Raw genomic sequence first — 23,412 nt, 5'->3', positions numbered from 1 at the left:
TGTCCCGCACCCTGGCCCCGTCCCCATCCTGCTGCGGTACCCCGGGACCGGGACTAGCGCTGGGGACAAAGGTGTTGGCTCCTCTGTGTCTGTCGGTGTTGCTTGTCTTGAGCGGTGACTTTTCCTGTGTCACCCTGAGGGAGCCGGGGCAGGGGACGAGGGCTGGGCGTGAAGGTGTGTGCCAGGGCCAGGCTTTGGGCAGGGACGACCGTGCGGTGGGGTGGGGGGCTACGTGCCATGGGCTGGGGCCAGGGGGGCACCGCTGGGCTGCACCAAGCACCCTGCAGCCCTCAGGGACCAGGGCTCCTGTGCGCTCCCCGACGCGCCCCGCTCCCCCTGCCTGCGCCACGTCAAGGTCCCAGGTGCTCATCGGTCACCAAGAACGTCCAGCTGAAGATCTCAGAGGGATGTAAATGGGGCTTTTCCCAGCCCACTCCCCATGGGAGAGCCTATGTGGGCGCAGCTGGACCCCAGAAATGCACAGCAGTGCCAAGAGCCTGGACAAGGGCTTCTCCTTCCATCCCCAGCACAGGCAGCGGCTCATCTGCTCCCCACGGTGGGGGATGTTGGTGCTGGGGGCACTGCCTGACGCCCCCGCCCCCAGCAGCCCAGCTCTCCCGCACCCCTCGTCCCTGTGGCTGCTTGGCCAGGGCGGGAATGGGGGTGTCCGTGCTGGTGACGTTTTGGGCTCTGGGCTGGGACGTGTCTCCGCTCTGTGCCGGGGACAATCCCCGCTGCTTGTGGGGTGGTGGGGCTGGGCGTGGAGCGGGCAGGGCGGTGGGGGGAGGCGCGGGCAGGACCCAGGCGAGAGCGCGGGGTCAGATTTGCATGGAGGGGCCGTGCCCCGGGTGGGCGGGGGCTTAAAAGGGAGCTGGGGTCCATGTCACAGCCCCATCGTGGTGGGGACATGGAGCTGCTGGGATCGCACCATGGCCTGGCTCCCTCTCCTCCTCGCGGTGCTCGCCCACGGCACAGGTGCCGTGTAGGTAGTTTGGACCCTTGGGATTTGTGGCTGTCGAGGCTGTTACTTTGTGGGGTTTTGACTGCAACTCTGCCCTGATGCCACCTCCCCTCTGTGCCTATGCTGTGCTGGTGATTCCCCTTTCCCTGTGTCACACATTGTCTCCCTACAGAGTCTCACCTAGTGGGGACTCCCTGCCCTGTAACCCCTGGCTGCTGGCCTGGTCATGGTCCCACCTGGAGCATGGGCAGGGATGTCTCCAGGCTTCCGCCAATGCTGGGTGCCCACAGCGGGCCATTCCCCTGGGCTGCCCTGTCTCAGTGACAGGGATGAGAGGTGTGCCTCGAGGGGCAACAGGCAGGGACAGGGTCTAGACTGTGGCTACAGCCACCCCTCAGGGGGAGCCTGGGCTCGGGGCTGCACCCAGGCTGTCCCATCCATGGGCTTGTGGGCAGGGAAGCCCCATCAGGACTGTGCTCCTGGGGCCCTGGCTAACCCTCATCTTTTTCCCTCTCTCCTCTCCCCTCTCTGGCCTTCGGGCAGCACTGACTCAGATGTCCTCAATCTATGTATCTCCAAGAGTAAACAACCGGTTCTCCTGCTCTAGGATTGACAATAACTATGGCTGGTTCCAGCAGAAGGTCCCTGGCACTGGCCCTGTCACTGTGATCTACAATAACAAAAACAGACCCTCGGGCATCCCTTCACGATACTCTGGATCCCAGTCTGGCTCCACGGCAACGTTAACCATCACTGGGGTCCAAGCCAAGGACAAGGCCGTCTATTACTGTGGTGGCTACGACAGCAGCATTGATGCTGGTGTAATCACACAGAGAGATGTGGGCTGTGAGCTACAGAGCAATCCAAATTGGAAATTTTCTTCCCTTCTCCTTCAAGGCTGAGCAAGGCTTTGGAGCTGGTGCAAGTTCCTGTCCCATCTGCATGGCCATGGCTGTGAATGTTGTTCCTTTCACATCCCAGAGAACTGGAGGTGACCTTGTGGCTGGGGACCATTTTCCTGGTCCCTACAAAGTTCTCACAGTGTGGCCTTGTGTGCCATGCCAGTGCCTCTTGCTACTGCTGATCGTGTCCTGCTGCTGCTGCCAGAGCTGCCTCTGTGCTGGGATGCGCTGGGCTGGGCTCCGCTCCCCAGATTTGCTTGTAACTGCAGCCAGGTCCAGTCTTCTCTGCCTTTGACATTCCCTGTCCCGGTGCCTGGGCAGGGCTGTGCTCGTGGGGCCCTGGCTGACCCTTGTCTTCTCCTCTCTCTCCTCTGCCTCTGCAGGTTCCCTGGTCCAGGCAGCGCTGACTCAGCCGCCCTCGGTGTCAGCACACCCGGGACAAACCGTCCAGATCACCTGCTCCGGGGGTAGTGGTAGCTATGGCTGGTACCAGCAGAAGGTCCCTGGCACTGGCCCTGTCACTGTGATCTACTGGACAAATTACGTAGGCTCAGGCATCCCTTCGCGATTCTCTGGGTCCTACTCTGGCAGTACGGGCACGTTAACCATCACTGGGGTCCAAGCCGAGGACGAGGCCGTCTATTACTGTGGTGGCTATGATGACAGCAGTGGTAGTCAATATGTTGGAGGCACCAAATCTGTCTTTCACTCTCCTCTTGCTTCTGGCAGTTTTTCTTGATGAGCCTCTCACTCTGGCCTTGGTCTCTGTGTGAGGCTCTAGATCCCTCTGTGGCATCATGGCCTCTGGACACATGCACCCCATCCCTGTCCCACTGTCCAGGGAGGGCTGTGCTCCTGCGGCACTGGCTGATGACCATTTTCTCCTCTCCCTCTGCAGGTTCCCTGGTCCAGGCAGTGCTGACTCAGCCGCCCTCGTTGTCAGCCAACCCGGGACAAACCGTCCAGATCACCTGCTCCGGGAGCAGCAGCTGGTATGGCTGGTTCCAGCAGAAGGTCCCTGGCACTGCCCCTGTCACTGTGATCTACAATAACAACAACAGACCCTCGGGGATCCCTTCGCGATTCTCTGGGTCCTACTCTGGCGGTACGGGCACGTTAACCATCACTGGGGTCCAAGCCGAGGACGAGGCCGTCTATTACTGTGGTAGCTATGACGGTAGCAGTGGTGGTCAGCGTGGCTGAGACACTGACCCTGTCATTCACCCTCCCCTTGCTGCTGCCAGTTTTCCTTTCAGGATCTTCATGCTCTGGCCTTGGGCTCTGTGCAAAGGGTTCTAGGTCCCTCCGTGGTATCATGACCTTTGAGCACAGGGTCTCTGTTCCTGTCCGACTACCTGGAGAGGGCTGTGCTCATGGGGCACAGGCTGACTCCGGTTCTCCCCTCTCCCTCTGTGGGTTCTCTGGTGCAGGCAGCGCTGACTCAGCCACCCTCGGTGTCAGCAAACCCAGGACAAACCGTCCAGATCACCTGCTCCGGGGGTGAGAGCCACTATAGCTGGTACCAGCAGAAGGTCCCTGGCACTGGCCCTGTCACTGTGATCTACTGGACAAATTACATAGGCTCAGGCATCCCTTCACGATTCTCTGGATCCTACTCTGGCTCCACGGGCACGTTAACCATCACTGGGGTCCAAGCCGAGGACGAGGCCGTCTATTACTGTGCTAACTGGGACTGCGGCATCAGTGCTGGCACGGTGAAACAGAGCAATGGGGATGTGATACAAAAACCTCCTGGCACAGCCGGAGCCAGCTGGGCATCTCTGCTGTCCCCGTTTCATATTGGGCAGGTCCCCGCCATGGCCCTGCCCTGTGCTGCAGATGGCTGTGCCTGGTGTCCCAGCTCAGCTGTCCCAGAGCCCCAGGTCTGTGCCGGGCCCCTGCCACGTGGGAAGGAGATGACCCCCAGCAGCCCTGTCCCTGCCCCATGCTGCAGTGCCGAGTTGCCCCTGGGCTCCCCGGTTGGCACGCGGGGCGCTGCCAGCTGCCTCCCTACCCTGCCCTGCGCCCAGCGCAGCCGTGCCAGGATTCCCCGGGCATCGCCCCAGGGGCTTCAGCGCTGCTGGAGCGGTGGGCTCAGCACCGACAAGTGGGAACATGCCAAGGGGTGGGCAGCTGGGCCAAAGCTTCGCCTGCCAACACTGGCAAGGGCCGTTTCCCACGGGCGCAGCAGCTCCAGGGCCATGCATGAGGCTGCCGGGGCAGAGCAGGGCTGCCTGGGGGCTGTTCTGCCGCGCCGCAGGAGGAGCCCGCAGGCTCTGCACTTCTGGCTCTTTGTACCTCTGGCCCCTGGGAAGCCCCTGGCCCTGGGCAGTGTCCCATGGCAGCCCTGTGACAGCAAAGGGCTGTCCCGCACCCTGGCCCCGTCCCCATCCTGCTGCGGTACCCCGGGACCGGGACTAGCGCTGGGGACAAAGGTGTTGGCTCCTCTGTGTCTGTCGGTGTTGCTTGTCTTGAGCGGTGACTTTTCCTGTGTCACCCTGAGGGAGCCGGGGCAGGGGACGAGGGCTGGGCGTGAAGGTGTGTGCCAGGGCCAGGCTTTGGGCAGGGACGACCGTGCGGTGGGGTGGGGGGCTACGTGCCATGGGCTGGGGCCAGGGGGGCACCGCTGGGCTGCACCAAGCACCCTGCAGCCCTCAGGGACCAGGGCTCCTGTGCGCTCCCCGACGCGCCCCGCTCCCCCTGCCTGCGCCACGTCAAGGTCCCAGGTGCTCATCGGTCACCAAGAACGTCCAGCTGAAGATCTCAGAGGGATGTAAATGGGGCTTTTCCCAGCCCACTCCCCATGGGAGAGCCTATGTGGGCGCAGCTGGACCCCAGAAATGCACAGCAGTGCCAAGAGCCTGGACAAGGGCTTCTCCTTCCATCCCCAGCACAGGCAGCGGCTCATCTGCTCCCCACGGTGGGGGATGTTGGTGCTGGGGGCACTGCCTGACGCCCCCGCCCCCAGCAGCCCAGCTCTCCCGCACCCCTCGTCCCTGTGGCTGCTTGGCCAGGGCGGGAATGGGGGTGTCCGTGCTGGTGACGTTTTGGGCTCTGGGCTGGGACGTGTCTCCGCTCTGTGCCGGGGACAATCCCCGCTGCTTGTGGGGTGGTGGGGCTGGGCGTGGAGCGGGCAGGGCGGTGGGGGGAGGCGCGGGCAGGACCCAGGCGAGAGCGCGGGGTCAGATTTGCATGGAGGGGCCGTGCCCCGGGTGGGCGGGGGCTTAAAAGGGAGCTGGGGTCCATGTCACAGCCCCATCGTGGTGGGGACATGGAGCTGCTGGGATCGCACCATGGCCTGGCTCCCTCTCCTCCTCGCGGTGCTCGCCCACGGCACAGGTGCCGTGTAGGTAGTTTGGACCCTTGGGATTTGTGGCTGTCGAGGCTGTTACTTTGTGGGGTTTTGACTGCAACTCTGCCCTGATGCCACCTCCCCTCTGTGCCTATGCTGTGCTGGTGATTCCCCTTTCCCTGTGTCACACATTGTCTCCCTACAGAGTCTCACCTAGTGGGGACTCCCTGCCCTGTAACCCCTGGCTGCTGGCCTGGTCATGGTCCCACCTGGAGCATGGGCAGGGATGTCTCCAGGCTTCCGCCAATGCTGGGTGCCCACAGCGGGCCATTCCCCTGGGCTGCCCTGTCTCAGTGACAGGGATGAGAGGTGTGCCTCGAGGGGCAACAGGCAGGGACAGGGTCTAGACTGTGGCTACAGCCACCCCTCAGGGGGAGCCTGGGCTCGGGGCTGCACCCAGGCTGTCCCATCCATGGGCTTGTGGGCAGGGAAGCCCCATCAGGACTGTCCTCCTGGGGCCCTGGGTAACCCTCATCTTTTTCCCTCTCTCCTCTCCCCTCTCTGTCCTTCGGGCAGCACTGACTCAGATGTTCTCAATCTATGTGTCTCCAAGAGTAAACAACCGGTTCTCCTGCTCTAGGATTGACAATAACTATGGCTGGTTCCAGCAGAAGGTCCCTGGCACTGGCCCTGTCACTGTGATCTACAATAACAACAAGAGACCCTCAGGCATCCCTTCGCGATTCTCTGGGTCCTACTCTGGCAGTACGGGCACGTTAACCATCACTGGGGTCCAAGCCGAGGACGAGGCCGTCTATTACTGTGGTGGCTATGATGACAGCAGTGGTAGTCAATATGATGGAGGCACCAAATCTGTCTTTCACTCTTCTCTTGCTTCTGGCAGTTTTTCTTGATGAGCCTCTCACTCTGGCCTTGGGCTCTGTGTGAGGCTCTAGATCCCTCTGTGGCATCATGGCCTCTGGACACATGCACCCCATCCCTGTCCCACTGTCCAGGGAGGGCTGTGCTCCTGCGGCACTGGCTGATGACCATTTTCTCCTCTCCCTCTGCAGGTTCCCTGGTCCAGGCAGCGCTGACTCAGCCGCCCTCGTTGTCAGCCAACCTGGGACAAACCATCCAGATCACCTGCTCCGGGGAGGACAGCAACTGGTATGGCTGGTACCAGCAGAAGGCACCTGTCACTGGCCCTGTCACTGTGATCTATGGCAGCAAGGGACCCTCGGGCATCCCTTTGCGATTCTCTGGATCCTTTCCCAGTAGCACAGGCACGTTAACCATCACTGGCGTCCAAGCTGAGGACGAGGCCATCTATTACCGTGGTGCCCCACATGGCAGTGCTGATCAGCATCCAGGTGCTCTGCAGAGTGGCCGTGCTTGGGTGCTCTGGGTTCACTGTTGCTGTCTGTGGTGCATGGGTGTCAGCAATGCTGATGGTGCTGCTGAGGATGCCAGTGGCAGAGCTCCTGGCACTGCAGAGCTGTGGTGTAGCTTGTTGCTGCTGCCTGCAAACTATCTTGTGTTATGGTCCTGTGGCCTAGAGAAGCTGGGACAAACATTGTTGCTGTCTCTGGGCATCCCACCCTGGTCCTTGGCTCCCTGCCAGTTCAGGGGTGATGCCCACCCTCCTCTAATGACTAACTGTGCCTCAGGGCCCTGTGTCTGTGGGAGAGGCCCTCCCCTGTGAGCACCATGTGCATTGGACAGGGTGCTGTGCAGAAGCCATGGAGGTTGTGGCAGGGGCTGGGGATGTCTCTGAACTTGGTGGAAGCTGTGGTAGGGGTGTGGGACAGCATGGGCAGAGTCCTGCGCCAGGCTCTGCTCTCAGTTCCTCTGTTGCTATCCCCGTGGGCCTTCTCATCCCCACATGGTGTCAGTGTGGCCCTGCACCACAGTGCCGAGGTTCACAGGGCAGCCAGGGCGCAAAGGGGCTGGGACAAGCAAGTGCCATTATGTCTCACCCATGTGCAGGGCAGTCCCAGCAGACCCTTTTGGAAACTGCTGTGGCCAGCGCTGTCAGCAGGTAGCACAGGGGCTGCGCCTGGCCACAAGATGCGGGAGGATGATCTGTGCACTTGACTGGTACGAACTCTGTGATTGCTGTGAAGCTGCTGGAGACCCCCAGCTGACTTTGCATTTGGAGGAACTGGGGGCTTGTGTTTCCTTACTGTTGGGTAACCTTGAAGCTGCTGGTGTCTGTGTTGGTCTAGTCCCCTTCAAGATCCCAGTTCCCTGCTCTGCAGTTCTCACGTGGCACTAAACAGAGGCCCAGCTGTTGCACCCGCCGTTGAAGCAGAACGTGCCTTCCCAGCTCCTCTGTCATGGTACGGAGCAGCACGTGGGTAGCAGGCTGCCCAGGGGCCAGCAAGCGCTGAGCAGAGCTGGGTGCTCCAGAGCTGGTGGAATGTGTCGATGTGTCCCCACCAGCCAAGGTGGGGCTGTCCCTTGCCCCGGGCATGGGTTCCTGGTACAGTGAAGCCATAGTTCCCCCTGGGGAGGGCCAGGTGCTGGGTGGTTCCTGACAGAGCTCAGGGCTCAGCACCCATGTTGGGGCAGGTACCCAGGGAGCCAGCAGCTCAGAGTGATCTTAGTGCCATTGGTGGGCCAGAGATGTGCCTGCGGCAGGCAGGGGGAGCGTGGGGACAGGAGCTGCCACTGAATACTGAGGGACACGTATCCATGGAGGGGCTGTACCTGAGCAGGTGGGAGCTTAAGAGAGAGCTGGGTCCCTATCACAGCCCCATCGTGGTGGGGACACGGAGCTGCTGGGATCGCACCATGGCCTGGCTCCCTCTCCTCCTCGCGGTGCTCGCCCACGGCACAGGTGCCATGGCCAGAGTCGCTGTGCCTGGCCGGGGCCTTTGGGCACAGTGGACATTCGCTGGTGCCCTGTGCTCGTTGGGCCCTGGCTGACGCTTGTCTTCTCCCCTCTCCCTCTGCAGGTTCCCTGGTCCAGGCAGCGCTGACTCAGCCGCCCTCGTTGTCAGCCAACCCGGGACAAACCGTCCAGATCACCTGCTCCGGGAGCAGCAGCTGGTATGGCTGGTTCCAGCAGAAGGTCCCTGGCACTGCCCCTGTCACTGTGATCTACAATAACAACAACAGACCCTCGGGGATCCCTTCGCGATTCTCTGGGTCCTACTCTGGCGGTACGGGCACGTTAACCATCACTGGGGTCCAAGCCGAGGACGAGGCCGTCTATTACTGTGGTAGCTATGACGGTAGCAGTGGTGGTCAGCGTGGCTGAGACACTGACCCTGTCATTCACCCTCCCCTTGCTGCTGCCAGTTTTCCTTTCAGGATCTTCATGCTCTGGCCTTGGGCTCTGTGCAAAGGGTTCTAGGTCCCTCCGTGGTATCATGACCTTTGAGCACAGGGTCTCTGTTCCTGTCCGACTACCTGGAGAGGGCTGTGCTCATGGGGCACAGGCTGACTCCGGTTCTCCCCTCTCCCTCTGTGGGTTCTCTGGTGCAGGCAGCGCTGACTCAGCCACCCTCGGTGTCAGCAAACCCAGGACAAACCGTCCAGATCACCTGCTCCGGGGGTGAGAGCCACTATAGCTGGTACCAGCAGAAGGTCCCTGGCACTGGCCCTGTCACTGTGATCTACTGGACAAATTACATAGGCTCAGGCATCCCTTCACGATTCTCTGGATCCTACTCTGGCTCCACGGGCACGTTAACCATCACTGGGGTCCAAGCCGAGGACGAGGCCGTCTATTACTGTGCTAACTGGGACTGCGGCATCAGTGCTGGCACGGTGAAACAGAGCAATGGGGATGTGATACAAAAACCTCCTGGCACAGCCGGAGCCAGCTGGGCATCTCTGCTGTCCCCGTTTCATATTGGGCAGGTCCCCGCCATGGCCCTGCCCTGTGCTGCAGATGGCTGTGCCTGGTGTCCCAGCTCAGCTGTCCCAGAGCCCCAGGTCTGTGCCGGGCCCCTGCCACGTGGGAAGGAGATGACCCCCAGCAGCCCTGTCCCTGCCCCATGCTGCAGTGCCGAGTTGCCCCTGGGCTCCCCGGTTGGCACGCGGGGCGCTGCCAGCTGCCTCCCTACCCTGCCCTGCGCCCAGCGCAGCCGTGCCAGGATTCCCCGGGCATCGCCCCAGGGGCTTCAGCGCTGCTGGAGCGGTGGGCTCAGCACCGACAAGTGGGAACATGCCAAGGGGTGGGCAGCTGGGCCAAAGCTTCGCCTGCCAACACTGGCAAGGGCCGTTTCCCACGGGCGCAGCAGCTCCAGGGCCATGCATGAGGCTGCCGGGGCAGAGCAGGGCTGCCTGGGGGCTGTTCTGCCGCGCCGCAGGAGGAGCCCGCAGGCTCTGCACTTCTGGCTCTTTGTACCTCTGGCCCCTGGGAAGCCCCTGGCCCTGGGCAGTGTCCCATGGCAGCCCTGTGACAGCAAAGGGCTGTCCCGCACCCTGGCCCCGTCCCCATCCTGCTGCGGTACCCCGGGACCGGGACTAGCGCTGGGGACAAAGGTGTTGGCTCCTCTGTGTCTGTCGGTGTTGCTTGTCTTGAGCGGTGACTTTTCCTGTGTCACCCTGAGGGAGCCGGGGCAGGGGACGAGGGCTGGGCGTGAAGGTGTGTGCCAGGGCCAGGCTTTGGGCAGGGACGACCGTGCGGTGGGGTGGGGGGCTACGTGCCATGGGCTGGGGCCAGGGGGGCACCGCTGGGCTGCACCAAGCACCCTGCAGCCCTCAGGGACCAGGGCTCCTGTGCGCTCCCCGACGCGCCCCGCTCCCCCTGCCTGCGCCACGTCAAGGTCCCAGGTGCTCATCGGTCACCAAGAACGTCCAGCTGAAGATCTCAGAGGGATGTAAATGGGGCTTTTCCCAGCCCACTCCCCATGGGAGAGCCTATGTGGGCGCAGCTGGACCCCAGAAATGCACAGCAGTGCCAAGAGCCTGGACAAGGGCTTCTCCTTCCATCCCCAGCACAGGCAGCGGCTCATCTGCTCCCCACGGTGGGGGATGTTGGTGCTGGGGGCACTGCCTGACGCCCCCGCCCCCAGCAGCCCAGCTCTCCCGCACCCCTCGTCCCTGTGGCTGCTTGGCCAGGGCGGGAATGGGGGTGTCCGTGCTGGTGACGTTTTGGGCTCTGGGCTGGGACGTGTCTCCGCTCTGTGCCGGGGACAATCCCCGCTGCTTGTGGGGTGGTGGGGCTGGGCGTGGAGCGGGCAGGGCGGTGGGGGGAGGCGCGGGCAGGACCCAGGCGAGAGCGCGGGGTCAGATTTGCATGGAGGGGCCGTGCCCCGGGTGGGCGGGGGCTTAAAAGGGAGCTGGGGTCCATGTCACAGCCCCATCGTGGTGGGGACATGGAGCTGCTGGGATCGCACCATGGCCTGGCTCCCTCTCCTCCTCGCGGTGCTCGCCCACGGCACAGGTGCCGTGTAGGTAGTTTGGACCCTTGGGATTTGTGGCTGTCGAGGCTGTTACTTTGTGGGGTTTTGACTGCAACTCTGCCCTGATGCCACCTCCCCTCTGTGCCTATGCTGTGCTGGTGATTCCCCTTTCCCTGTGTCACACATTGTCTCCCTACAGAGTCTCACCTAGTGGGGACTCCCTGCCCTGTAACCCCTGGCTGCTGGCCTGGTCATGGTCCCACCTGGAGCATGGGCAGGGATGTCTCCAGGCTTCCGCCAATGCTGGGTGCCCACAGCGGGCCATTCCCCTGGGCTGCCCTGTCTCAGTGACAGGGATGAGAGGTGTGCCTCGAGGGGCAACAGGCAGGGACAGGGTCTAGACTGTGGCTACAGCCACCCCTCAGGGGGAGCCTGGGCTCGGGGCTGCACCCAGGCTGTCCCATCCATGGGCTTGTGGGCAGGGAAGCCCCATCAGGACTGTCCTCCTGGGGCCCTGGGTAACCCTCATCTTTTTCCCTCTCTCCTCTCCCCTCTCTGTCCTTCGGGCAGCACTGACTCAGATGTTCTCAATCTATGTGTCTCCAAGAGTAAACAACCGGTTCTCCTGCTCTAGGATTGACAATAACTATGGCTGGTTCCAGCAGAAGGTCCCTGGCACTGGCCCTGTCACTGTGATCTACAATAACAACAAGAGACCCTCAGGCATCCCTTCGCGATTCTCTGGGTCCTACTCTGGCAGTACGGGCACGTTAACCATCACTGGGGTCCAAGCCGAGGACGAGGCCGTCTATTACTGTGGTGGCTATGATGACAGCAGTGGTAGTCAATATGATGGAGGCACCAAATCTGTCTTTCACTCTTCTCTTGCTTCTGGCAGTTTTTCTTGATGAGCCTCTCACTCTGGCCTTGGGCTCTGTGTGAGGCTCTAGATCCCTCTGTGGCATCATGGCCTCTGGACACATGCACCCCATCCCTGTCCCACTGTCCAGGGAGGGCTGTGCTCCTGCGGCACTGGCTGATGACCATTTTCTCCTCTCCCTCTGCAGGTTCCCTGGTCCAGGCAGCGCTGACTCAGCCGCCCTCGTTGTCAGCCAACCTGGGACAAACCATCCAGATCACCTGCTCCGGGGAGGACAGCAACTGGTATGGCTGGTACCAGCAGAAGGCACCTGTCACTGGCCCTGTCACTGTGATCTATGGCAGCAAGGGACCCTCGGGCATCCCTTTGCGATTCTCTGGATCCTTTCCCAGTAGCACAGGCACGTTAACCATCACTGGCGTCCAAGCTGAGGACGAGGCCATCTATTACCGTGGTGCCCCACATGGCAGTGCTGATCAGCATCCAGGTGCTCTGCAGAGTGGCCGTGCTTGGGTGCTCTGGGTTCACTGTTGCTGTCTGTGGTGCATGGGTGTCAGCAATGCTGATGGTGCTGCTGAGGATGCCAGTGGCAGAGCTCCTGGCACTGCAGAGCTGTGGTGTAGCTTGTTGCTGCTGCCTGCAAACTATCTTGTGTTATGGTCCTGTGGCCTAGAGAAGCTGGGACAAACATTGTTGCTGTCTCTGGGCATCCCACCCTGGTCCTTGGCTCCCTGCCAGTTCAGGGGTGATGCCCACCCTCCTCTAATGACTAACTGTGCCTCAGGGCCCTGTGTCTGTGGGAGAGGCCCTCCCCTGTGAGCACCATGTGCATTGGACAGGGTGCTGTGCAGAAGCCATGGAGGTTGTGGCAGGGGCTGGGGATGTCTCTGAACTTGGTGGAAGCTGTGGTAGGGGTGTGGGACAGCATGGGCAGAGTCCTGCGCCAGGCTCTGCTCTCAGTTCCTCTGTTGCTATCCCCGTGGGCCTTCTCATCCCCACATGGTGTCAGTGTGGCCCTGCACCACAGTGCCGAGGTTCACAGGGCAGCCAGGGCGCAAAGGGGCTGGGACAAGCAAGTGCCATTATGTCTCACCCATGTGCAGGGCAGTCCCAGCAGACCCTTTTGGAAACTGCTGTGGCCAGCGCTGTCAGCAGGTAGCACAGGGGCTGCGCCTGGCCACAAGATGCGGGAGGATGATCTGTGCACTTGACTGGTACGAACTCTGTGATTGCTGTGAAGCTGCTGGAGACCCCCAGCTGACTTTGCATTTGGAGGAACTGGGGGCTTGTGTTTCCTTACTGTTGGGTAACCTTGAAGCTGCTGGTGTCTGTGTTGGTCTAGTCCCCTTCAAGATCCCAGTTCCCTGCTCTGCAGTTCTCACGTGGCACTAAACAGAGGCCCAGCTGTTGCACCCGCCGTTGAAGCAGAACGTGCCTTCCCAGCTCCTCTGTCATGGTACGGAGCAGCACGTGGGTAGCAGGCTGCCCAGGGGCCAGCAAGCGCTGAGCAGAGCTGGGTGCTCCAGAGCTGGTGGAATGTGTCGATGTGTCCCCACCAGCCAAGGTGGGGCTGTCCCTTGCCCCGGGCATGGGTTCCTGGTACAGTGAAGCCATAGTTCCCCCTGGGGAGGGCCAGGTGCTGGGTGGTTCCTGACAGAGCTCAGGGCTCAGCACCCATGTTGGGGCAGGTACCCAGGGAGCCAGCAGCTCAGAGTGATCTTAGTGCCATTGGTGGGCCAGAGATGTGCCTGCGGCAGGCAGGGGGAGCGTGGGGACAGGAGCTGCCACTGAATACTGAGGGACACGTATCCATGGAGGGGCTGTACCTGAGCAGGTGGGAGCTTAAGAGAGAGCTGGGTCCCTATCACAGCCCCATCGTGGTGGGGACACGGAGCTGCTGGGATCGCACCATGGCCTGGCTCCCTCTCCTCCTCGCGGTGCTCGCCCACGGCACAGGTGCCATGGCCAGAGTCGCTGTGCCTGGCCGGGGCCTTTGGGCACAGTGGACATTCGCTGGTGCCCTGTGCTCGTTGGGCCCTGGCTGACGCTTGTCTTCTCCCCTCTCCCTCTGCAGGTTCCCTGGTCCAGGCAGCGCTGACTCAGCCGCCCTCCGTGTCAGCCAACCTGGGACAAACCGTCCAGATCACCTGCTCCGGGGGTGGCAGCAGCTATGCTTATGCTTCTGTCCCTGGCACCAGCAGAAGGTCCCTGGCACTGGCCCTGTCACTGTGATCTATACTAATGACAAGAGACCCTCGGGCATCCCTTCGCGATTCTCTGGATCCCAGTCTGGCTCCACGGCCACGTTAACCATCACTGGGGTCCAAGCCGAGGACGAGGCCGTCTATTACTGTGGTGGCTATGATAGCAGCAGCGGTGGCTATGGTGTCTGGTGGCAAGGAGTAATAGGAAGTGAGACACAGATTCCAAAGTCAGAGGAAGGTTTTCTGCCCTTCACCCTCCTGGCTGAGCAGAGCTGTGGCCGTGGGGCTGAAGCAGGTTCCTGTCCCTTCTGCATGGCCGTGGTTGCGAATGTTGTTCCTTTCACATCCCAGAGAACTGGAGGTGACCTTTTGGCTGGGGACCATTGTCCTGGTCCCTACAAAGTTCTCACAGTGTGGCCTTGTGTGCCATGCCAGTGCCTCTTGCTACTGCTGACTGTGTCCTGCTGCTGCTGCCAGAGCTGCCTCTGTGCTGGGATGCGCTGGGCTGGGGTCTGCTCCCCAGATTTGCTTGTAACTGCAGCCAGGTCCAGTCTTCTCTGCCTTTGACATTCCCTGTCCCGGTGCCCAGGCAGGGCTGTGCTCGTGGGGCCCTGGCTGACCCTTGTCTTCTGTTCCCCCCTCTCTCCTCTGCCTCTGCAGGTTCCCTGGTCCAGGCAGCGCTGACTCAGCCGCCCTCCGTGTCAGCCAACCCAGGAAAACCGTCCAGATCACCTGCTCCGGGAGCAGCAACTACTATGGCTGGTTCCAGCAGAAGGTCCCTTGCACTGCCCCTGTCACTGTGATCTACAATAACAACAACAGACCCTCGGGCATCCCTTCTCGATTCTCTGGGTCCTACTCTGGCGGTACAGGCACGTTAACCATCACTGGGGTCCAAGCCGAGGACGAGGCCGTCTATTACTGTGGTAGCTATGACGGTAGCAGTGGTGGTCAGCGTGGCTGAGACACTGACCCTGTCATTCACCCTCCCCTTGCTGCTGCCAGTTTTCCTTTCAGGATCTTCATGCTCTGGCCTTGGGCTCTGTGCAAAGGGTTCTAAGTCCCTCCGTGGTATCATGACCTTTGAGCACAGGGTCTCTGTTCCTGTCCGACTACCTGGAGAGGGCTGTGCTCATGGGGCACAGGCTGACTCCGGTTCTCCCCTCTCCCTCTGTGGGTTCCCTGGTGCAGGCAGTGATGACTCAGCCACCCTCGGTGTCAGCAAACCCGGGACAAACTGTCCAGATCACCTGCTCCGGGGGGGATAGCAACTACTATGGCTGGTACCAGCAGAAGGTGCCTGGCACTGGCCCTGTCACTGTGATCTACGATAACAACAACAGACCCTCGGGCATCCCTTCACGATACTCTGGATCCAAGTCTGGCTCCACGGGCACATTAACCATCACTGGGGTCCAAGCTGAGGATGAGGCCGTCTATTACTGTGCTAACTGGGACAGCAGCATCAGTGCTGGCACGGTGAAACAGAGCAATGGGGAAGTGATACAAAAACCTCCTGGCACAGCCGGAGCCAGCTGGGCATCTCTGCTGTCCCTGTTTCATGTTGGGCAGGTCCCCGCCATGGCCCTGCCTTGTGCTGCAGATGGCTGTGCCTGGTGTCCCAGCTCAGCTGTCCCAGAGAGCCCCAGGTCTGTGCCCGGCCCCTGCCACGTGGGGAGGAGATGACCCCCAGCAGCCCTGTCCCTGCCCCATGCTGCAGGGCCGAGTTGCCCCTGGGCTCCCCGGTTGGCACGCGGGGCACTGCCAGCTGCCTCCCTGCCCTGCCCTGCGCCCAGCGCAGCCGTGCCAGGATTCCCCGGGCATCGCCCCAGGGGCTTCAGCGCTGCTGGAGCGGTGGGCTCAGCACCGACAAGTGGGAACATGCCAAGGGGTGGGCAGCTGGGCCAAAGCTTCGCCTGCCAACACTGGCAAGGGCCGTTTCCCACGGGCGCAGCAGCTCCAGGGCCATGCATGAGGCTGCCGGGGCAGAGCAGGGCTGCCTGGGGGCTGTTCTGCCGCGCCGCAGGAGGAGCCCGCAGGCTCTGCACTTCTGGCTCTTTGTACCTCTGGCCCCTGGGAAGCCCCTGGCCCTGGGCAGTGTCCCATGGCAGCCCTGTGACAGCAAAGGGCTGTCCCGCACCCTGGCCCCGTCCCCATCCTGCTGCGGTACCCCGGGACCGGGACTAGCGCTGGGGACAAAGGTGTTGGCTCCTCTGTGTCTGTCGGTGTTGCTTGTCTTGAGCGGTGACTTTTCCTGTGTCACCCTGAGGGAGCCGGGGCAGGGGACGAGGGCTGGGCGTGAAGGTGTGTGCCAGGGCCAGGCTTTGGGCAGGGACAACCATGCAGTGGAGTGGGGGGCCACGTGCCATGGGCTGGGGCCAGGGGGGCACCTCTGGGCTGCACCAAGCACCCTGCAGCCCTCAGGGACCAGGGCTCCTGTGCGCTCCCCGACGCCCCGCTCCCCCTGCCCGCACCATGTCAAGGTCCCAGGTACTCATCGGTCACCAAGAACGTTCAGCTGAGGATCTCAGAGGGATGTAAATGGGGCTTTTCCCAGCCCACTCCCCATGGGAGAGCCTAGGTGGGCCCAGCTGGACCCCAGAAATGCACGGCAGTGCCAAGAGCCTGGACAAGGGCTTCTCCTTCCATCCCCAGCACAGGCAGCGGCTCATCTGCTCCCCACGGTGGGGGATGTTGGTGCTGGGGGCACTGCCTGACGCCCCCGCCCCCAGCAGCCCAGCTCTCCCGCACCCCTCGGCCCTGTGGCCGCTTGGCCAGGGCGGGAATGGGGGTGTCCGTGCTGGTGACGTTTTGGGCTCTGGGCTGGGACGTGTCTCCGCTCTGTGCCGGGGACAATCCCCGCTGCTTGTGGGGTGGTGGGGCTGGGCGTGGAGAGGGCAGGGCGGTGGGGAGGGGTGCGGGCAGGACCCAGGCAAGAGCGCGGGGTCAGATTTGCATGGAGGGGCCGTGCCCCGGGCGGGCGGGGGCTTAAAAGGGAGCTGGGGTCCATGTCACAGCCCCATCGTGGTGGGGACACGGAGCTGCTGGGATCGCACCATGGCCTGGCTCCCTCTCCTCCTCGCGGTGCTCGCCCACGGCACAGGTGCCATGGCCGGAGTCGCTGTGCCCGGCCAGGGCCTTTGGGCACAGGGCCCCCGCGCTGCTGCCCGGGCAGGGCTGTGCTCATGGGGCCCTGGCTGACCCTTATCTTCTCCCCTCTCCCCTCTCCCTCTGCAGGTTCCCTGGTCCAGGCAGCGCTGACTCAGCCGCCCTCCGTGTCAGCCAGCCTGGGACAAACCGTCCAGATCACCTGCTCCGGGAGTAGCAGTGTCTATGGCTATGGAAGACTGGTACCAGCAGAATGTCCCTGTCACTGTGATCCATGCTAACTTATACAGACCCTCGGGCATCCCTTCTCGATTCTCTGGATCCTTGTACGGCTCCACGGGCACGTTAACCATCACTGGGGTCCAAGCCGAGGACGAGGCCGTCTATTACTGTGGTAGCTGGGACAGCAGCAGCAGTGCTGGTCATTGTCTTGGTGGTGCTGAGTTTAATTTTTTCTTACTGTTCTTTGCTGCACCTTCCCCTGAGTGGCAAAGAGGTGTGGAGTGTAGGTAGTTTGGACCCTTGGGATTTGTGGCTGTCGAGGCTGTTACTTTGTGGGGTTTTGACTGCAACTCTGCCCTGATGCCACCTCCCCTCTGTGCCTATGCTGTGCTGGTGATTCCCCTTTCCCTGTGTCACACATGGTCTCCCTACAGAGTCTCACCTAGTGGGGACTCCCTGCCCTGTAACCCCTGGCTGCTGGCCTGGTCATGGTCCCACCTGGAGCATGGGCAGGGGTGTCTCCAGGCTTCCGCCAATGCTGGGTGCCCACAGCGGGCCATTCCCCTGGGCTGCCCTGTCTCAGTGACAGGGATGAGAGGTGTGCCTCGAGGGGCAACAGGCAGGGACAGGGTCTAGACTGTGGCTACAGCCACCCCTCAGGGGGAGCCTGGGCTCGGGGCTGCACCCAGGCTGTCCCATCCATGGGCTTGTGGGCAGGGAAGCCCCATCAGGACTGTGCTCCTGGGGCCCTGGCTAACCCTCATCTTTTTCCCTCTCTCCTCTCCCCTCTCTGTCCTTCGGGCAGCACTGACTCAGATGTTCTCAATCTATGTGTCTCCAAGAGTAAACAACCGGTTCTCCTGCTCTAGGATTGACAATAACTATGGCTGGTTCCAGCAGAAGGTCCCTGGCACTGGCCCTGTCACTGTGATCTATACTAATGACAAGAGACCCTCGGGCATCCCTTCGCGATTCTCTGGATCCAAGTCTGGCTCCACGGCCACGTTAACCATCACTGGGGTCCAAGCCGAGGACGAGGCTGTCTATTACTGTGGTAACAGGGACAGCAGCAGCGGTGGCTATGGTGTCTGGTGGCAAGGAGTAATAGGAAGTGAGACATTGATTCCAAAGTCAGAGGAAGGTTTTCTGCCCTTCACCCTCCGGGCTGAGCAGAGCTGTGGCCGTGGGGCTGAAGCAGGTTCCTGTCCCTTCTGCATGGCCATGGCTGTGAATGTTGTTGCTTTCACATCCCAGAGAACCGGAGGTGACCTTGTGGCTGGGGACCATTGTCCTGGTCCCTACAAAGTTCTCACAGTGTGGCCTTGTGTGCCATGCCAGTGCCTCTTGCTACTGCTGATCGTGTCCTGCTGCTGCTGCCAGAGCTGCCTCTGTGCTGGGATGCACTGGGCTGGGCTCCACTCTCCAGATTTACCCATTGATGGCAACTGGGTCCAGTCTTCTCTGCCTTTGACATTCCCTGTCCCGGTGCCTGGGAAGGGCTGTGCTCATGGGGCCCTGGCTGACCCTTGTCTTCCCCCCTCTCCCCTCTCCCTCTGCAGGTTCCCTGGTCCAGGCAGCGCTGACTCAGCCGCCCTCGGTGTCAGCCAACCCGGGACAAACCGTCCAGATCACCTGCTCTGGGAGCAGCAATAACTATGGTTGGTTCCAGCAGAAGGTCCCTGGCACTGGCCCTGTCACTGTGATCTACGATAACAACAACAGACCCTCGGGCATCCCTTCACGATTCTCTGGGTCCTACTCTGGCGGTACGGGCACGTTAACCATCACTGGGGTCCAAGCCGAGGACGAGGCCGTCTATTACTGTGGTGGCTATGATGACAGCAGTGGTAGTCAATATGATGGAGGCACCAAATCTGTCTTTCACTCTCCTCTTGCTTCTGGCAGTTTTTCTTGATGAGCCTCTCACTCTGGCCTTGGGCTCTGTGTGAGGCTCTAGATCCCTCTGTGGCATCATGGCCTCTGGACACATGCACCCCATCCCTGTCCCACTGTCCAGGGAGGGCTGTGCTCCTGCGGCACTGGCTGATGACCATTTTCTCCTCTCCCTCTGCAGGTTCCCTGGTCCAGGCAGCGCTGACTCAGCCGCCCTCGTTGTCAGCCAACCTGGGACAAACCATCCAGATCACCTGCTCCGGGGAGGACAGCAACTGGTATGGCTGGTACCAGCAGAAGGCACCTGTCACTGGCCCTGTCACTGTGATCTATGGCAGCAAGGGACCCTCGGGCATCCCTTTGCGATTCTCTGGATCCTTGCCCAGTAGCACAGGCACGTTAACCATCACTGGCGTCCAAGCTGAGGACGAGGCCATCTATTACCGTGGTGCCCCACATGGCAGTGCTGATCAGCATCCAGGTGCTCTGCAGGGTGGCCGTGCTTGGGTGCTCTGGGTTCACTGTTGCTGTCTGTGGTGCATGGGTGTCAGCAATGCTGATGGTGCTGCTGAGGATGCCAGTGGCAGAGCTCCTGGCACTGCAGAGCTGTGGTGTAGCTTGTTGCTGCTGCCTGCAAACTGTCTTGTGTTATGGTCCTGTGGCCTAGAGAAGCTGGGACAAACATTGTTGCTGTCTCTGGGCATCCCACCCTGGTCCTTGGCTCCCTGCCAGTTCAGGGGTGATGCCCACCCTCCTCTAATGACTAACTGTGCCTCAGGGCCCTGTGTCTGTGGGAGAGGCCCTCCCCTGTGAGCACCATGTGCATTGGACAGGGTGCTGTGCAGAAGCCATGGAGGTTGTGGCAGGGGCTGGGGATGTCTCTGAACTTGGTGGAAGCTGTGGTAGGGGTGTGGGACAGCATGGGCAGAGTCCTGCGCCAGGCTCTGCTCTCAGTTCCTCTGTTGCTATCCCCGTGGGCCTTCTCATCCCCACATGGTGTCAGTGTGGCCCTGCACCACAGTGCCGAGGTTCACAGGGCAGCCAGGGCGCAAAGGGGCTGGGACAAGCAAGTGCCATTATGTCTCACCCATGTGCAGGGCAGTCCCAGCAGACCCTTTTGGAAACTGCTGTGGCCAGCGCTGTCAGCAGGTAGCACAGGGGCTGTGCCTGGCCACAAGATGCGGGAGGATGATCTGTGCACTTGACTGGTACGAACTCTGTGATTGCTGTGAAGCTGCTGGAGACCCCCAGCTGACTTTGCATTTGGAGGAACTGGGGGCTTGTGTTTCCTTACTGTTGGGTAACCTTGAAGCTGCTGGTGTCTGTGTTGGTCTAGTCCCTTTCAAGATCCCAGTTCCCTGCTCTGCAGTTCTCACGTGGCACTAAACAGAGGCCCAGCTGTTGCACCCGCCGTTGAAGCAGAACGTCCCTTCCCAGCTCCTCTGTCATGGTACGGAGCAGCACGTGGGTAGCAGGCTGCCCAGGGGCCAGCAAGCGCCGAGCAGAGCTGGGTGCTCCAGAGCTGGTGGAATGTGTCGATGTGTCCCCACCAGCCAAGGTGGGGCTGTCCCTTGCCCCGGGCATGGGTTCCTGGTACAGTGAAGCCATAGTTCCCCCTGGGGAGGGCCAGGTGCTGGGTGGTTCCTGACAGAGCTCAGGGCTCAGCACCCATGTTGGGGCAGGTACCCAGGGAGCCAGCAGCTCAGAGTGATCTTAGTGCCATTGGTGGGCCAGAGATGTGCCTGCGGCAGGCAGGGGGAGCGTGGGGACAGGAGCTGCCACTGAATACTGAGGGACACGTATCCATGGAGGGGCTGTACCTGAGCAGGTGGGAGCTTAAGAGAGAGCTGGGTCCCTATCACAGCCCCATCGTGGTGGGGACACGGAGCTGCTGGGATCGCACCATGGCCTGGCTCCCTCTCCTCCTCGCGGTGCTCGCCCACGGCACAGGTGCCATGGCCAGAGTCGCTGTGCCTGGCCGGGGCCTTTGGGCACAGTGGACATTCGCTGGTGCCCTGTGCTCGTGGGGCCCTGGCTGACCCTTGTCTTCTCCCTTCTCCCTCTGCAGGTTCCCCTGGTCCAGGCAGCGCTGACTCAGCCGCCCTCCATGTCAGCCAGCCTGGGACAAACCATCCAGATCACCTGCTCCGGGGGTGGCAGCAGCTATGCTTATGCTTCTGTCCCTGGCACCAGCAGAAGGTCCCTGGCACTGGCCCTGTCACTGTGATCTATACTAATGACAAGAGACCCTCGGGCATCCCTTCTCGATTCTCCGCATCCCAGTCTGGCTCCACGGCCACGTTAACCATCACTGGGGTCCAAGCTGAGGACGAGGCCGTCTATTACTGTGGTGGCTATGACAGCAGCAGCGGTGGCTATGGTGTCTGGTGACAAGGAGTAATAGGAAGTGAGACACAGATTCCAAAGTCAGAGGAAGGTTTTCTGCCCTTCACCCTCCTGGCTGAGCAGAGCTGTGGCCGTGGGGCTGAAGCAGGTTCCTGTCCCTTCTGCATGGCCATGGCTGTGAATGTTGTTCCTTTCACATCCCAGAGAACTGGAGGTGACTTTATGGCTGGAGACCATTGTCCTGGTCCCTACAAAGTTCTCACAGTGTGGCCTTGTGTTCCATGCCAGTGCCTCTTGCTACTGCTGATCGTGTCCTGCTGCTGCTGCCAGAGCTGCCTCTGTGCTGGGATGCGCTGGGCTGGGCTCCGCTCCCCAGATTTACCCATTGATGGCAACTGGGTCCAGTCTTCTCTGCCTTTGACATTCCCTGTCCCGGTGCCCGGGCAGGGCTGTGCTCGTGGGGCCCTGGCTGACCCTTGTCTTCTCCCCTCTCTCCTCTGCCTCTTCAGGTTCCCTGGTCCAGGCAGCGCTGACTCAGCCACCCTCGGTGTCAGCCAACCCGGGACAAACCGTCCAGATCACCTGCTCCGGGGGTAGCAGCAGCTATAACTATGGCTGGTACCAGCAGAAGGTGCCTGGCACTGGCCCTGTCACTGTGATCTACCGGAATGACAAGAGACCCTCGGGCATCCCTTCTCGGTTTTCCGGATCCACGTCTGGGTCCACGGGCACGTTAACCATCACTGGGGTCCAAGCCGAGGATGAGGCCGTCTATTACTGTGGTGGCTGGGACAGCAGCTATGCTGATATCATGGTGACGATGTGCCACAGGCAAGTGAGACCTTGAGTTTCAAAGAGGCTGGTTTTATCTCCTCCTTCCTCTCAGCCTGGCAGGGATTTCCCTCCAGATTTGGGGTTTCCCCTTCTCATTCCCAATCCCCTTCTCTTTGTGTCCTTTGTGTCAGGGCTGAGACTGTGTCCCCAGTGGTGGGGCCCTGGTGCCAGAGGTGCCCTTTCTGGGCTCATCCCGGCTACACAATATCAACATGTTGGGCAGAAGAGCCTCGGCCACCGTTAGGAGCTGGAACCTGTAGAGCTGCCCAAGAAAAGCTTTGCTACATTTCTGGTTCTCCAGGCTGAGTCTTGCCCAGGGCTGTGTGGCATTGCAGCTGCCCTGGGTGCATGGGATTTGCCACCCTTGGGAGCCTTGGGCTCTGCAGCTGGGCAGGGAGAGCTTCTGCCTCAGCTCCTTGCTCTCACATGGCTCTGGTTTAGCTGCTCCCAGTGTCCATGTCCCTGGGACAAACCACCAGGACCTGCTCCAGTGGTAGCAACAATCCTTATGGGTGGTACCAGCAAAAGGTGCCTGGCACTGCCCCTGTCACTGTAATCTACTGGAACAACAACAGACCCTCGGGCATCCCTTCACGATTCTCCGGATCCCAGTCTGGCTCCACGGCCACATTAACCATCACTGGGGTCCAAGCCGAGGACGAGGCCGTCTATTACTGTGCTAACTGGGACAGCAGCATCAGTGCTGACATGGTGAAATGGAGCAATGTGGAAGTGATACAACATCCTCCTGGCACAGCCGGAGCCAGCTGGGCATCTCTGCTGTCCCAGTTTCATGTTGGGCAGGTCCCCGCCATGGCCCTGCCTTGTGCTGCAGATGGCTGTGCCTGGTGTCCCAGCTCAGCTGTCCCAGAGAGCCCCACATCTTTGACTGTCCCCTGTCATTTGGGGAGGGTATGTGTGGCACTTGGGAATGTTCCACTCTCCATGGCCACAGTACCCATTGATGGGGTCCAAGCCAAAGCAGATGCTGCCTCTTATTGTGCTGGGTGGGAGACCAGTGCAGACCAGGGTCATGGTGACTCCCTGAGATACAAACCCGCTGTTACCCCAGCGCCCCTCAGGTGCCACCTGCTGCTGCTGCAGCTGCAGCTTGGACGCACTGTTGGAGCAGCACATGTGCCTGTGAGGCAGCCTCTGCCATGGGGCACGTGCTGTGCTCCAGCAGGTGCCCTCCGTGCCGCCCGCAGGGAGACAGCCCACCGCAGCCCTGCCCCATCTGTGCCTGCTGGGCTCTCTGTGCCCCGGCCCCCCCGGGGCAGGCGGCGTTGGGGACAGGGAGGGGTCATGCCAAGTGGTCATTTCCCTTGGATGCAGCTACACTTGGGCTGGGCACCGTGCCACTGAGGGTGGGGACGACCCTGTGCCCTGGGTTGGAGAAGGGTTGGCCAG

At 61.4% G+C, this 23,412-nt stretch overlaps 3 protein-coding genes and 2 gene segments (V, D, J or C); all 5 read left to right on the top strand.

The window, feature by feature from the left end:
• The first annotated feature begins 915 nt into the window (after positions 1-915).
• Positions 916-3,066, top strand: LOC121082516 (immunoglobulin lambda-1 light chain-like). The gene is made up of 3 exons (XM_040582076.1): positions 916-975; positions 2,247-2,591; positions 2,762-3,066. Exons 1-3 carry the CDS (start codon positions 930-932, stop codon positions 3,064-3,066), a joined length of 696 nt encoding a protein of 231 aa, XP_040438010.1. The 5' UTR covers positions 916-929.
• A 112-nt stretch (positions 3,067-3,178) lies between these two features.
• LOC121082473 (immunoglobulin lambda-1 light chain-like) lies at positions 3,179-7,200 on the top strand. Its single transcript, XM_040581942.1, has 5 exons — positions 3,179-3,196; positions 3,294-3,382; positions 5,796-6,019; positions 6,229-6,495; positions 7,145-7,200. The coding sequence occupies exons 1-5, from the start codon at positions 3,179-3,181 to the stop codon at positions 7,198-7,200; spliced, it is 654 nt and encodes a 217-aa protein (XP_040437876.1).
• Positions 7,201-7,918: 718 nt separating this feature from the next.
• Positions 7,919-8,420, top strand: LOC121092580. The segment is given in 2 exon segments: positions 7,919-7,997; positions 8,116-8,420. Coding segments are annotated over 2 exon segments (351 nt in total).
• Positions 8,421-16,632: 8,212 nt separating this feature from the next.
• On the top strand, positions 16,633-19,975 carry LOC121082421 (immunoglobulin kappa light chain-like). Its single transcript, XM_040581810.1, has 4 exons — positions 16,633-16,702; positions 18,489-18,794; positions 19,004-19,270; positions 19,920-19,975. The coding sequence occupies exons 1-4, from the start codon at positions 16,657-16,659 to the stop codon at positions 19,973-19,975; spliced, it is 675 nt and encodes a 224-aa protein (XP_040437744.1). The 5' UTR covers positions 16,633-16,656.
• Positions 19,976-20,693: 718 nt separating this feature from the next.
• On the top strand, positions 20,694-22,015 carry LOC121081889. The segment is given in 2 exon segments: positions 20,694-20,772; positions 21,678-22,015. Coding segments are annotated over 2 exon segments (384 nt in total).
• The last annotated feature ends 1,397 nt before the right edge of the window (positions 22,016-23,412 follow it).

This window comes from Falco naumanni, chromosome 1, assembly GCF_017639655.2.
Source record: "Falco naumanni isolate bFalNau1 chromosome 1, bFalNau1.pat, whole genome shotgun sequence".
Lineage (NCBI taxonomy): Eukaryota > Metazoa > Chordata > Aves > Falconiformes > Falconidae > Falco > Falco naumanni.
Note: the sequence above shows the minus strand (reverse complement) of the source record. Positions and strands in the feature narration are given on the sequence as shown.

Bases quoted from the DNA above. Each gene is read 5' to 3' on its own strand.
- LOC121082421 (XM_040581810.1), top strand. From the start codon at position 16,657: ATGGCCTGGCTCCCTCTCCTCCTCGCGGTGCTCGCCCACGGCACAG. The intron at 16,703-18,488 runs GTGCCATGGCCG...CTCCCTCTGCAG, and splicing joins GGTGCTCGCCCACGGCACAG to GTTCCCTGGTCCAGGCAGCG. The intron at 19,271-19,919 runs GTGCCCCACATG...ACCCATGTGCAG, and splicing joins CGAGGCCATCTATTACCGTG to GGCAGTCCCAGCAGACCCTT.
- LOC121082473 (XM_040581942.1), top strand. The intron at 3,383-5,795 runs GTACCAGCAGAA...CTCCTGCTCTAG, and splicing joins GGTGAGAGCCACTATAGCTG to GATTGACAATAACTATGGCT. The intron at 6,020-6,228 runs GCACCAAATCTG...CTCCCTCTGCAG, and splicing joins TGGTAGTCAATATGATGGAG to GTTCCCTGGTCCAGGCAGCG.
- LOC121082516 (XM_040582076.1), top strand. From the start codon at position 930: ATGGCCTGGCTCCCTCTCCTCCTCGCGGTGCTCGCCCACGGCACAG. The intron at 976-2,246 runs GTGCCGTGTAGG...CTGCCTCTGCAG, and splicing joins GGTGCTCGCCCACGGCACAG to GTTCCCTGGTCCAGGCAGCG. The intron at 2,592-2,761 runs GTTTTTCTTGAT...CTCCCTCTGCAG, and splicing joins CTCTCCTCTTGCTTCTGGCA to GTTCCCTGGTCCAGGCAGTG.